Source organism: Salvelinus fontinalis, chromosome 39 (assembly GCF_029448725.1).
Source record: "Salvelinus fontinalis isolate EN_2023a chromosome 39, ASM2944872v1, whole genome shotgun sequence".
Lineage (NCBI taxonomy): Eukaryota > Metazoa > Chordata > Actinopteri > Salmoniformes > Salmonidae > Salvelinus > Salvelinus fontinalis.
The window spans coordinates 27,712,328-27,727,162 of record NC_074703.1 but is presented as its reverse complement, the minus strand read 5'-3'; the positions used below and the strand labels follow the sequence as shown (position 1 = coordinate 27,727,162).

The window sequence follows — 14,835 nt, the reverse complement described above, 5'->3', positions numbered from 1 at the left end:
CCCATAATGCCTCTTCAGCATGTTAGAGTCAGAGATGGTGCCAACTGATCTGTCTCCAGGCCAGGACACATGGCTGTATCTATCACAAACACTGTCCAGTCCCACTGAAACACAGCAGTATCTATCACCAACACTGTCCAGTCCCACTGAAACACAGCAGTATCTATTACACACACTGTCCAGTCCCACTGAAACACAGCAGTATCTATTACACACACTGTCCAGTCCCACTGAAACACAGCAGTATCTATTACACACACTGTCCAGTCCCACTGAAACACAGCAGTATCTATTACACACACTGTCCAGTCCCACTGAAACAGAGCAGTATCTATTACACACACTGTCCAGTCCCACTGAAACAGAGCAGTATCTATTACACACACTGTCCAGTCCCACTGAAACACAGCAGTATCTATTACACACACTGTCCAGTCCCACTGAAACACAGCAGTATCTATTACACACACTGTCCAGTCCCACTGAAACACAGCAGTATCTATCACAAACACTGTCCAGTCCCACTGAAACACAGCAGTATCTATTACACACACTGTCCAGTCCCACTGAAACAGAGCAGTATCTATTACACACACTGTCCAGTCCCACTGAAACAGAGCAGTATCTATTACACACACTGTCCAGTCCCACTGAAACACAGCAGTATCTATTACACACACTGTCCAGTCCCACTGAAACAGAGCAGTATCTATTACACACACTGTCCAGTCCCACTGAAACACAGCAGTATCTATTACACACACTGTCCAGTCCCACTGAAACACAGCAGTATCTATTACACACACTGTCCAGTCCCACTGAAACACAGCAGTATCTATCACAGACACTGTCCAGTCCCACTGAAACACAGCAGTATCTATCACAGACACTGTCCAGTCCCACTGAAACACAGCAGTATCTATTACACACACTGTCCAGTCCCACTGAAACACAGCAGTATCTATTACAAACACTGTCCAGTCCCACTGAAACACAGCAGTATCTATTACACACACTGTCCAGTCCCACTGAAACACATGGCTGTATCTATCACAGACACTGTCCAGTCCCACTGAAACACAGAGCAGTATCTATTACACACACTGTCCAGTCCCACTGAAACACAGAGCTGTATCTATTACACACACTGTCCAGTCCCACTGAAACACAGCAGTATCTATCACAGACACTGTCCAGTCCCACTGAAACACAGAGCAGTATCTATCACAAACACTGTTGACCAGAAACCTATTCCCTATATAGTGCACTACTTTAGACCAGAGCCCTATTCCCTATATAGTGCACTACTTTAGACCAGAGCCCTATTCCCTATATAGTGCACTACTTTAGACCAGAGCCCTATTCCCTATATAGTGCACTACTTTAGACCAGAGCTTGCATATAGTAGTGAACTATATGAGCCATACACACCAGCAGGATCTCAGGTAACATATGGTGATAGTACTAACAGTAGCTGAATCTGGTAACATATGGTGATAGTACTAACAGTAGCTGAATCTGGTAACATATGGTGATAGTACTAACAGTAGCTGAATCTGGTAACATGTGGTGATAGTACTAACAGTAGCTGAATCTGGTAACATATGGTGATAGTACTAACAGTAGCTGAATCTGGTAACACATGGTGATAGTACTAACAGTAGCTGAATCTGGTAACATATGGTGATAGTACTAACAGTAGCTGAATCTGGTAACATATGGTGATAGTACTAACAGTAGCTGAATCTGGTAACATATGGTGATAGTACTAACAGTAGCTGAATCTGGTAACACATGGTGATAGTACTAACAGTAGCTGAATCTGGTAACATATGGTGATAGTACTAACAGTAGCTGAATCTGGTAGCATGTGGTGATAGTACTAATAGTAGCTGAATCTGGTAACATATGGTGATAGTACTAACAGTAGCTGAATCTGCCAGTCAGGACATGACCAGACCAAGATAGAAAGGAATCTATAAAGACCTCCTCTCATCTTCTCACCTCTCCTCTCCTCCCTCCTTCTCACCTCTCCTCTCCTCCCTCTTTCTCACCTCTCCTCTCCTCCCTCTTTCTCACCTCTCCTCTCCTCCCTCTTTCTCACCTCTCCTCTCCTCCCCTCTTCGTCCCTGAGACACCTGTGGTCCATGTTGTCATGTTGTCTTGTGCTTCGTTATGTTTGTTCAGTATGTTCTGTATGTATAATCCATTCTGTTTTTCCTTCCAGAAATAGAATCTCCAAATCCAAGTTCAGGTTAGTACATGTGATGTCATCACATCGCTGACTCCTCCCTTTCTCTCTTTCTTTCTTTCTCTCTTTCTCTCTTTCTTTCTCTCTTTCTTTCTTTCTTTCTTTCTTTCTCTCTCTCTCTCTCTCTCTCTCTCTCTCTCTCTCTCTCTCTCTCTCTCTCTCTCTCTCTCTCTCTCTCTCTCTCTCTCTCCCTCTCTCTCTCTCTCTCTCTCTCTCTCTCTCTCTCTCTCTCTCTCTCTCTTTCTTTTTTTCATCCCTTCTGGCTGCTGGATGGACCTGTGTGAGTGTGCGTGCGTGCGTGTGTACAGTACCAGTCAAAAGTTTGGACACACCTACTCATTCAAGGGTTTTTCTTTATTTTACTATTTTCTACATTGTAGAATAATAGTGAAGATATCAAAACTATGAAATAACCCCAAAAAGTGTTAAACAAATCTAAGCATATTTTATATTTGAGATTCTTCAAAGTAGCCACCCTTTGCCTTGACAGCTTTGCACACTCTTGGCATTCTCTCAACCAGCTTCATGAGGTAGTCACCTGGAATGCATTTCATTTAACAGGTGTGCCTTGTTCAAAGTTAAGTTGTGGAATTTCTTTCCTTCTTAATGCGTTTGAGCCAATCAGATGTGTTGTGACAAGGTAGGGGTGGTATACAGAAGATAGCCCTATTTGGTAAAAGACCAAGTCCATATTATGGCAAGAACAGCTCAAAGAAGCAAAGCGAAATGACAGTCCACCATTACTTTAAGACATGAAAGTCAGTCAATCCGGAATATTTCAAGAACTTTGACATTTTCTTCAATTGCAGTCGCAAAAACCATCAACACTATGATAAAACTGGCTCTAAATAAGGACTGCCACAGGAAAGGAAGACCCAGTTACCAGCCTCAGAAATTGTAGCCCAAATAAATGCTTCACAGAGTTCAAGTAACAGACACATCATCAACTGTTCAGAAGAGACCTGCTTGGGCCAAGAAACATGAGCAATGGACATTAGACCGGTGGAAATCTGTCCTTTGGTCTGATGAGTCCAAATTTGAGATTGTTGTTTCCAAGCACCGTGTCTTTGTGAGATGGATAATCTCTGCGTGTGTGGTTCCCACCGTGAAACATGGAGGGGGTGGGGTGATGGTGTGGTGGTGCTTTGCTGGTGACACTGTCAGTGATTTATTTAGAATTCAAGGCACACTTAACCAGCATGGCTACCACAGCATTCTGCAGTGATACGCCATCCTATCTGGTTTGCGCTTAGTGGGACTTTCATTGTTTTTTCAACAGGACAATGACCCAACACACCGCCAGGCTGTGTAAGGGCTATTTGACTAAGAAGGAGAGTGATGGAGTGCTGCATCAGATGACCTGGCCTCCACAATCACCCGACCTCAACCCAATTGAGATGGTTTGGGATGAGTTAGACCTCAGAGTGAAGGAAAAGCAGCCAACAAGTTCTCAGCATATGACTGTTGGAAAAGCATTCCAGGTCAAGACTGTTGGAAAAGCATTCCAGATGAAGCTGGTTGAGAGAATGCCAAGAATATCCAAAGCCGTCATCAAGGCAAAGGGTGGCTACTTTGAAGAATCTGAAATCTAAAATATATTTAGATTTGTTTAACACATTTTTGTGTCCCATGTGATGTGCACCTTGTTCCTTGTGCCTCTATCAATGTGTGCCATGACATGCCGACACAGAATCATGTACCTGTAGTTTCCATGACAATCACAATCAGGGAAGGTTCCAGAATAAAGATTCTTTCCCAAAGCTGAAGTTGCGGAGCCAATAGAATGCGTGATAGAATTAATGACAATTCATTTATCTTCCAGGTGAGGTCCCTATTGGTCCCTTGCCAGACACTTCTCAGATAGCCTGTTATTGTTTTCAGTGGCTGTGTCCCAAATGGCACCCTATTCCCTACATTGTGCACTGCTTTTATGGGCCCTGGTCAAAAGTAGTGCCCTACATAGGGAATAGGGTACCATGTGGGATGTAGCCAGTGTTATTCTGTCCATTGCTGTTATGTTATCTATCTCTGGTGTAACATTAGTGCTCTACGGACTCTTATGAATCATGTCAGGAGACAGTGGGCTCGAAACCACCTGTTGGTCTTAGTTGAACCGCTGCCTAATGTCCCCTTCACATCTCCTCTCCTCTCTACTCCTCATCCCTCCCCTGAGAGACTGACTCCCTGCTCTGTTTCAAGACACAATCCAACGTTCTCCAGCCTGCTGCACTGCTGCATGTCATGATCATTGGTTCAGTTACTGAAACTGAGAAAATATTGCTCTTCTTCCTGTCATCTTCCTCTTCCTCTTCATCTCCTCTTGATCTCCTCTCCTCTTCCCTCCTTTTCCTCTCCTCTTTCCTTCCTCTCTTCCTCCTCTTCTCTTCCTCCTCTCTTCCTGTGCTCTTCCTCCTCTCTTCCTCTCCTATTCCTCTTCATCTCCTCTTCCTCTCCTCTTCCCTTCCTCTCTTCTTCCTCTCTTCTTCCTCTCATCTTCCTCCTCTCTTCCTCCTCTCTCCCTCTCATCTTCCTCTTCTTTTTTCTCTCTTCTCCATCTTTCCCCTTCCTCTTCCTCTCCCCCCTCTCCTTTTCCGTCTGTCTTTCTCCCCCTCTCTCCTTTTTCTCTCCCTCTCTCTCTCTCTCTCTCCCTTCCTACAGTCGGTACTCGCGGCGGTGGAACCGTCTGTGTCGTCGTAAGTGTCGAGCGGGGGTCAAATCCAGCGTGTTCTATTGGCTGGTGATCTTCCTGGTCTTCCTCAACACTCTAACCATCGCTTCAGAGCACCATAAACAGGCTGACTGGCTCACAGATGCCCAAGGTACTGACACATCAATACCACCTTCAGAACACACTAAACAGGCTGACTGGCTCACAGAGGACCAAGGTACTGACACATCAATACCACCTTCAGAACACACTAAACAGGCTGACTGGCTCACAGAGGACCAAGGTACTGACACATCAATACCACCTTCAGAACACACTAAACAGGCTGACTGGCTCACAGAGGACCAAGGTACTGACACATCAATACCACCTTCAGAACACACTAAACAGGCTGACTGGCTCACAGAGGACCAAGGTACTGACACATCAATACCACCTTCAGAACACACTAAACAGGCTGACTGGCTCACAGAGGACCAAGGTACTGACACATCAATACCACCTTCAGAACACACTAAACAGGCTGACTGGCTCACAGAGGACCAAGGTACTGACACATCAATACCACCTTCAGAACACACTAAACAGGCTGACTGGTTCACAGAGGACCAAGGTACTGACACATCAATACCACCTTCAGAACACACTAAACAGGCTGACTGGTTCACAGAGGACCAAGGTACTGACACATCAATACCACCTTCAGAACACACTAAACAGGCTGACTGGTTCACAGAGGACCAAGGTACTGACACATCAATACCACCTTCAGAACACACTAAACAGGCTGACTGGCTCACAGAGGACCAAGGTACTGACACATCAATACCACCTTCAGAACCCCATAAACAGGCTGACTGGCTCACAGAGGACCAAGGTACTGACACATCAATACCACCTTCAGAACACACTAAACAGGCTGACTGGTTCACAGAGGTCCAAGGTACTGACCCAACAACAGCAGCTCAAGTTCCAGCTCATGTTATTTCATTATCTCAGCACCGTAGTGTATTGTACATTATCTGGTACATATAGTACTATAATACAATCACTGGTCTTAAACAACTCAATAACAGGAGTTTATTTCTCCTGACTGGGACACAAACAGAGTTTGTTGTCATTGGTACATCCCGAGTATTCCCAAGGTACAGAGACAACAACACAGAATAACATCTGTCACATCATTTATATAAAATATTATTATTCACATACACGAGTGGAGGGAGCCATGATGGTTCAGAGATATGTTTGGATTACTTCTGAACTGGTCTTATTATCCTGCTAACAACACTGCTCACCAACTCACATTCTTCGATTTGTTGTTCAATTCTTTGTTTTAATTTCTCTTCCTCTTTCCTCAGAGTAGCCAAAATATCTTTATTATATAATCTCTGTTATTTAGTCTTTCTCCTTTCTGTCCTCCTTCTATTCACCTCTCTCCTTTATCCAATAAGATGTTGGTTTCGACACCTCACTAATCCTAAAGTAATTGTCCAGTGAAAATCTCACTTTTAAAAGTTAGTATTCTGGGCCTCCCGAGTGGCGCAGCGGTCTAAAGCACTGTATTGCAGTGCTAGAGGCGTTACTACAGACCCGGGTTTATTCCCGGGCTGTGCCACAACTGGCCGTGGCCGGGAGTCCCATTGGGCCAGCATTGTCCGGGTTAGGGTAGGGTTTGGCTTTCCTTGGCTCATCTCTCTCTAGCGACTCCTTGTGGCGGGCCGGGTGCCTGCAGGCTGACCTCGATGTCAGTTGAACGGTGTTTCCTCCGACACGTTGGTGCTTCCGGGTTAAGCTGGCGGGTGTTAAGAAGCGCGGTTTGGTGGGTTATGTTTTCGGAGGACGCATGACTCCACCTTCGGCTCTCCCGAGACGAGGTGAAATCAGGGGGAAAAATACAACAAATATAACAGTACCAGTCAAAAGTTTGGACACACCTACTCCTTCAAGGGTTTTTCTTTATTTTTTTACTATTTTCTACATTGTATAATAATAATGAAGACATCAAAATTATGAAATAACACATATGGAATCATGTACTGTTGTAACCCCAAAAAGTGTTAAACAAATCTAAATATATTTTAGAATCTCCAAAGTAGTCATGATGACAGCTATGCACACTCTTGGCATTCTCTCAACCAGCTTTATGAGGTAGTCACTTGGAATACATTTCAATGAACAGGTGTGCCTTGTTCAAAGTTAAGTTGTGGAATTTCTTTCCTTCTTAATGTGTTTGAGCCAATCAGTTGTGTAGTGACAAGGTAGGGGTGGTATACAGAAGATAGCCCTATTTGGTGAAGGACCAAGTCCATATTATGGCAAGAACAGCTAAAATAAGCAAAGAGAAACGACAGTCCATTACTTTAACCTCTTGGAAATAGGGGGCGCCTTTTTCACTTCTGGATAAAACTGTGCCCAGCTTAAACGGCCTCGTACTCTGGCCTAGATCTTTAGATATGCATATTATTATTACTATTGGATAGAACACTCTGAAGTTTCTAAAACTGTTTGAATTATATCTGTGAGTAAAACAGAACTCATTTGGCAGGCAAACTTCCAAACAGGAAGTGAAAATTCTGAAATGGGTCTCTGTGAAAGGCATCGCCTATTCAATTGCCTTGTATTTATGGATCTGTATGCACTTCATACGCCTTCCACTAGATGTCAACAGTCAGTAGAACGTGGAATGAAGTGTCTAGCCTTATGTGGGACCGAATGAGAGCCTTTGGAGTGACAGGTCAGCCATATTGGCAGTATTCGGCTACGCACTTAGGTTTGTCATATCGTTGTCTGCAATGCGTTAAGTAGACACGAAGAAATGCTCCGTCTGGGACGTTATTGGATATATTTGTGAAAAACATCCTAAAGATGGATTCTCAACTGAGTTTGACCAGTTTATTCGACTTTTATTATCACTTTTTGAATTTTTCGTTCATGCGTAAAATCTTCATGGACACGTGCGCTACACCGTGCTAGCCAAAGTTGCTAATTTGACAGAAGAAATGGACATTCTAAAACAAAACAACGATTTATTGTGGAACTAGGATTCCTGGAACTGCATTCTGATGAAAGTTGATCAAAGGTAAGGGAATATTTATGATGTTATTTCGTATTTTTGTGGACTCTTTGGACTCCAACATGGCGGAGAATGGCTGAGCGCTGTCTCAGATTATTGCATGCTGTGCTTTGTACTAAAGTTATTTTTTTTAAATCTAACAGCGGTTGCATCTTTAATTATATGTGCAACGTGTATTTTTCAGCAAAGTTTATGATGAGTTTTTCTGTTAGATTACGTGGCTGTCTAAAATTTCTCCGGACATTTTGGTGCCATTTGTGACCATGGCTGCAATGTAAAACCCCGATTTGTAGCTATAAATATGCACATTTTCGAACAAAACATAAATGTATTGTATAACATGATGTCATAAGACTGTCATCTGATGAAGTTGTTCAAAGGTTAGTGATTAATTTTATCTCTATTTGTGGGTTTTGTGAAAGCTATCTTTGCGGTGAAAAAATGGCGTTGTGTTTTGGGCTATTGTGGTGAGCTAACATAAATATATGTTGTGTTTTCGCTGTAAAACATTTTAAAAATCGGACATGTTGGCTGGATTCACAAGATGTTAATCTTTCATTTGCTGTATTGGACTTGTGATTTCATGAAATTATATTTTAAGATATCCCTGTGGCGCTAGGCTAGGCTATGCTAGTCAACTTTTCTGATGAGAATGATCCCGGATCCGTGATGGGTGGTCCGTTTAAGATATGAAGGTCAGTCAATATGGAAAATGTCAAGAACTTTTAAAGTTTCTTCAAGTGCAGTCGCAAAAACCATCAAGAGCTATGATGAAACTGGCTCTCATGAGGACCGCCACAGGAAAGGAAGACCCAGAGTGACTTCTGCTGCAGAGGATAAGTTCATTAGAGTTACCAGCCTCAGAAATAATGAATTGCACCTCACAGAGTTCAAGTAACAGACACATCTCAACATCAACTGTTCAGAGGAGACTGTGAATCAGGCCTTAATTTCTGCAAAGAAATCACTACTAAAGGACACCAATAATAAGAAGAGACTTGCTTGGGACAAGAAACACGAGCAATGGACATTAGACCGGTGTAAATCTGTCCTTTGGTCTGATGAGTCCAAATTTAAGATTTTTGGTTCCAACCACTGTGTCTTTGTGAGACGGAGAGTAGGTGAACGGATGATCTCCGCATGTGTGGTTCCCACTGTGAAGCATGAAGGAGGAGGTGTGATGGTGTGGGGGAGCTTTGCTGGTAACACTGTCAGTGATTTATTTATAATTCAAGGCAGACTTAACCAGCATGGCTACCACAGCATTCTGCAGCGATATGCCATACCATCTGGTTTGCGCTTAGTGGGAAATGTATTTGTTTTTTTGACAGGACAATGACCCAACACACCTCCAGGCTGTGTAAGGGATATTTGATTTAAGGAGAGTGATGGAGTGCTGCATCAGATGACCTGACCTCCACAATCACACAACCTCAACTTATTTGAGATGGTTTGGGATGAGTTGGACCGCAGAGTGAAGGAAAAGCAGCCAACAAGTGCTCAGTATATGTGGGAACTCCTTCAAGACTGTTGGAAAAACATTCCTCATGAAGCTGGTTGAGAGAATGCCAAGAGTGTGCAAAGCTGTCAAGGCAAAGTGTAGCTACTTTGAAGAATCTGAAATATAAAATATATTTTGATTTGTTTAACTCTTTGTTGGTTACTACATGATGTGTTATTTCATAGTGTTGATGTCTTCACTATTATTCTAAAATGTAGAAAAGAAAAACCCTTGAATGAGTAGGTGTGTCCAAACTTTTGACTGGTTCTGTATATAAATAAGTTAATATTCTGTTAACTCATAGCCAAATAATGTTTTTGACTCATCCTATACTCATATTTATAATAAAAAACACCTTAAAAAATCACCTCAAACTTATTATTGTCTCAAACAGGCCATTTCAAAAGGGCTTGCTATAGGAGGATGAGCTGGCCAATCAGCGGTCTACAGCGTTAATAATTGTAGACCAGTATAAGCCCACACCATTCTGTTGTTGGGGTACGCCCACACCATTCTGTTGTTGGGGTACGACCACACCATTCTGTTGTTGGGGTACGACCACACCATTCTGTTGTTAGGGTACGCCCAAACCATTCTGTTGTTGGGGTACGCCCACACCATTCTGTTGTTGGGGTACGACCACACCATTCTGTTGTTGGGGTACGACCACACCATTCTGTTGTTAGGGTACGCCCAAACCATTCTGTTGTTGGGGTACGCCCACACCATTCTGTTGTTGGGGTACGACCACACCATTCTGTTGTTGGGGTACGCCCACAGCATTCTGTTGGGGTGCGCCCACACCATTCTATTGTTGGGGTACGCCCACAGCATTCTATTGTTGGGGTACGCCCACACCATTCTGTTGTTGAGGTACGCCCAAACCATTCTGTTGTTGGGGTACGCCCAAACCATTCTGTTGTTGGGGTACGCCCAAACCATTCTGTTGTTGGGGTACGCCCACACCATTCTGTTGTTGGGGTACGCCCACACCATTCTGTTGTTGAGGTACGACCACACCATTCTGTTGTTGGGGTACGACCTCACCATTCTGTTGTTAGGGTACGCCCACACCATTCTGTTGTTAGGGTACGCCCACACCATTCTGTTGTTGGGGTACAACCACACCATTCTGTTGTTGAGGTACGACCACACCATTCTGTTGTTGGGGTACGACCTCACCATTCTGTTGTTAGGGTACGACCACACCATTCTGTTGTTGGGGTACGCCCACACCATTCTGTTGTTGGGGTACGCCCACACCATTCTGTTGTTGGGGTACGACCACACCATTCTATTGTTGGGGTACGACCACACCATTCTGTTGTTAGGGTACGCCCACAACAGTCTGTTGTTGGGGTACGACCACACCATTCTGTTGTTGGGGTACGACCACACCATTCTGTTGTTGGGGTACGACCACACCATTCTGTTGTTGGGGTACGCCCACACCATTCTGTTGTTGGGGTACGACCACACCATTCTGTTGTTGGGGTACAACCACACCATTCTGTTGTTGGGGTACGCCCACACCATTCTGTTGTTGGGGTACGACCACACCATTCTGTTGTTGGGGTACGACCACACCATTCTGTTGTTGGGGTACGCCCACACCATTCTGTTGTTGGGGTACGACCACACCATTCTGTTGTTGGGGTACGCCCACACCATTCTGTTGGGGTGCGCCCACACCATTCTGTTGTTGGGGTACGCCCACACCATTCCAAAACAGAAATGCTGCTTTCTAACGAACTTAATGACCTTTTATTTCACTCAATTCTAGGTCATATTTCATATAAATCTGTAAGTACTGGACAGTTACTTTAAGTTATATACCCTCACCACCCTCTCTCTCTCTCTCTCTCTCTCTCTCTCTCTCTCTCTCTCTCTCTCTCTCTCTCTCTCTCTCTCTCTCTCTCTCTCTCTCTCTCTCTCTCTCTCTCTCTCTCTCTCTCTCTCTCCCCTGTTCTCTCTCTCTCTCTCTCCCCTGTTCTCTCTCTCTCTCTCTCTCTCTCTCTCTCTCTCTCTCTCGCTCTCTCTCTCCCCCCCACTCTCTCTCTCTCTCTCTCTCTCTCTCTCTCTCTCTCTCTCTCTCTCTCTCTCTCTCTCTCTCTCTCTCTCTCCCCTGTTCTCTCTCTCTCTCTCCCCTGTTCTCTCTCTCTCTCTCTCTCTCTCTCTCTCTCTCTCTCTCTCTCTCTCTCTCTCTCTCTCTCCTCAGACATAGCCAACAAGGTCCTGCTGGCGTTGTTTACAGGGGAGATGCTGTTAAAGATGTACAGCCTGGGTCTACAGGCCTACTTCGTGTCTCTGTTCAACCGCTTTGACAGCTTTGTGGTGTGTGGAGGCATCCTGGAGACCATTCTGGTGGAGACCAAGATCATGTCCCCGCTAGGCATCTCTGTTCTGCGCTGCGTACGCCTTCTACGCATCTTCAAAATCACAAGGTATAGTACCACATAACACAGTCGCTACTACATTCAAACTAAATAAAAGACTGTGTCCCATTCTGTCGGTAAAGAAAGCTATAGTGGACTACTTTAGAGCAGAGCCCCATTCCCTATATAGTGCACTACTTTAGAGCAGAGCCCCATTCCCTATATAGTACACTACTTTAGACCAGAGCCCTATTCCCTATATAGTGGATTACTGTAGACCAGGGCCCTATTCCCTATATAGTGTATTACTTTAGACCAGGGCCCTATTCCCTACATAGTGGACTACTGTTAACCAGGGCCCTATTCCCTATATAGTGCACTACTTTAGACCAGAGCCCTATTCCCTACATAGTGGACTACTTTAGAGCAGAGCCCTATTCCCTACATAGTGGACTACTTTTGACCAGAACCCTATTCCCTATATAGTGGACTACTGTTGACCAGAGCCCTATTCCCTATATAGTGTATTACTTTAGACCAGGGCCCTATTCCCTACATAGTGGACTACTGTTAACCAGGGCCCTATTCCCTATATAGTGCACTACTTTAGACCAGAGCCCTATTCCCTACATAGTGGGCTACTTTAGAGCAGAGCCCTATTCCCTATGTAGTGGACTACTGTTGACCAGAGCCCTATTCCCTACATAGTGGACTACTTTTGACCAGAGCCCTATTCCCTATATAGTGGACTACTTTAGAGCAGAGCCCTATTCCCTACATAGTGGACTACTTTTGACCAGAGCCCTATTCCCTACATAGTGGACTACTTTAGAGCAGAGCCATATTCCCTACATAGTGGACTACTTTAGAGCAGAGCCCCATTCCCTATATAGTGCACTACTTTAGAGGAGAGCCCCATTCCCTATATAGTACACTACTTTAGAGCAGAGCCCTATTCCCTATATAGTGGACTACTTTAGAGCAGAGCCCCATTCCCTATATAGTGCACTACTTTTGACCAGAACCCTATTCCCTATATAGTGGACTACTGTTGACCAGAGCCCTATTCCCTATATAGTGTATTACTTTAGACCAGGGCCCTATTCCCTACATAGTGGACTACTGTTAACCAGGGCCCTATTCCCTATATAGTGCACTACTTTAGGCCAGAGCCCTATTCCCTACATAGTGGGCTACTTTAGAGCAGAGCCCTATTCCCTATGTAGTGGACTACTGTTGACCAGAGCCCTATTCCCTACATAGTGGACTACTTTTGACCAGAGCCCTATTCCCTATATAGTGGACTACTTTAGAGCAGAGCCCTATTCCCTACATAGTGGACTACTTTTGACCAGAGCCCTATTCCCTACATAGTGGACTACTTTAGAGCAGAGCCATATTCCCTACATAGTGGACTACTTTAGAGCAGAGCCCCATTCCCTATATAGTGCACTACTTTAGAGGAGAGCCCCATTCCCTATATAGTACACTACTTTAGAGCAGAGCCCTATTCCCTATATAGTGGACTACTTTAGAGCAGAGCCCCATTCCCTATATAGTGCACTACTTTAGATCAGAGCCCCATTCCCTATATAGTACACTACTTTAGAGCAGAGCCCCATTCCCTATATAGTGGACTACTTTAGAGCAGAGCCCCATTCCCTATATAGTGCACTACTTTAGAGCAGAGCCCTATTCCCTACATAGTGGACTACTGTTGACCAGAGCCCTATTCCCTACATAGTGGACTACTTTAGACCAGAGCCCTATTCCCTATATAGTGCACTACTTTAGACCAGAGCCCTATTCCCTACATAGTGGACTACTTTAGACCAGAGCCCTATTCCCTATATAGTGGACTACTTTAGAGCAGAGCCCTATTCCCTACATAGTGGACTACTTTTGACCAGAGCCCTATTCCCTACATAGTGGACTACTTTAGAGCAGAGCCATATTCCCTACATAGTGGACTACTTTAGAGCATAGCCCCATTCCCTATATAGTGCACTACTTTAGAGGAGAGCCCCATTCCCTATATAGTACACTACTTTAGAGCAGAGCCCTATTCCCTATATAGTGGACTACTTTAGAGCAGAGCCCCATTCCCTATATAGTGCACTACTTTAGATCAGAGCCCCATTCCCTATATAGTACACTACTTTAGAGCAGAGCCCCATTCCCTACATAGTGGACTACTTTAGAGCAGAGCCCCATTCCCTATATAGTGCACTACTTTAGAGGAGAGCCCCATTCCCTATATAGTACACTACTTTAGAGCAGAGCCCTATTCCCTATATAGTGGACTACTTTAGAGCAGAGCCCCATTCCCTATATAGTGCACTACTTTAGATCAGAGCCCCATTCCCTATATAGTACACTACTTTAGAGCAGAGCCCCATTCCCTATATAGTGGACTACTTTAGAGCAGAGCCCCATTCCCTATATAGTGCACTACTTTAGAGCAGAGCCCTATTCCCTACATAGTGGACTACTGTTGACCAGAGCCCTATTCCCTACATAGTGGACTACTTTAGACCAGAGCCCTATTCCCTATATAGTGCACTACTTTAGACCAGAGCCCTATTCCCTACATAGTGGACTACTTTTGACCAGAGCCCTATTCCCTATATAGTGGACTACTTTAGAGCAGAGCCCTATTCCCTACATAGTGGACTACTTTTGACCAGAGCCCTATTCCCTACATAGTGGACTACTTTAGAGCAGAGCCATATTCCCTACATAGTGGACTACTTTAGAGCATAGCCCCATTCCCTATATAGTGCACTACTTTAGAGGAGAGCCCCATTCCCTATATAGTACACTACTTTAGAGCAGAGCCCTATTCCCTATATAGTGGACTACTTTAGAGCAGAGCCCCATTCCCTATATAGTGCACTACTTTAGATCAGAGCCCCATTCCCTATATAGTACACTACTTTAGAGCAGAGCCCCATTCCCTATATA

The 14,835-nt window shown here is 44.3% G+C and overlaps 1 protein-coding gene across 4 annotated transcripts in view; it reads left to right on the top strand.

The window, feature by feature from the left end:
- Positions 1-14,835, top strand: part of cacna1c (calcium channel, voltage-dependent, L type, alpha 1C subunit) — a 546,860-nt gene that overhangs the window by 422,943 nt on the left and 109,082 nt on the right. For all 4 annotated transcript variants that reach the window (XM_055905081.1, XM_055905080.1, XM_055905079.1 and 1 more), the window contains 3 exons: positions 2,228-2,254; positions 4,910-5,070; positions 11,715-11,940. In XM_055905081.1, the coding sequence (XP_055761056.1) occupies positions 2,228-2,254; positions 4,910-5,070; positions 11,715-11,940 (414 nt within the window). The remainder of the gene's footprint in view (positions 1-2,227; positions 2,255-4,909; positions 5,071-11,714; positions 11,941-14,835) is intronic.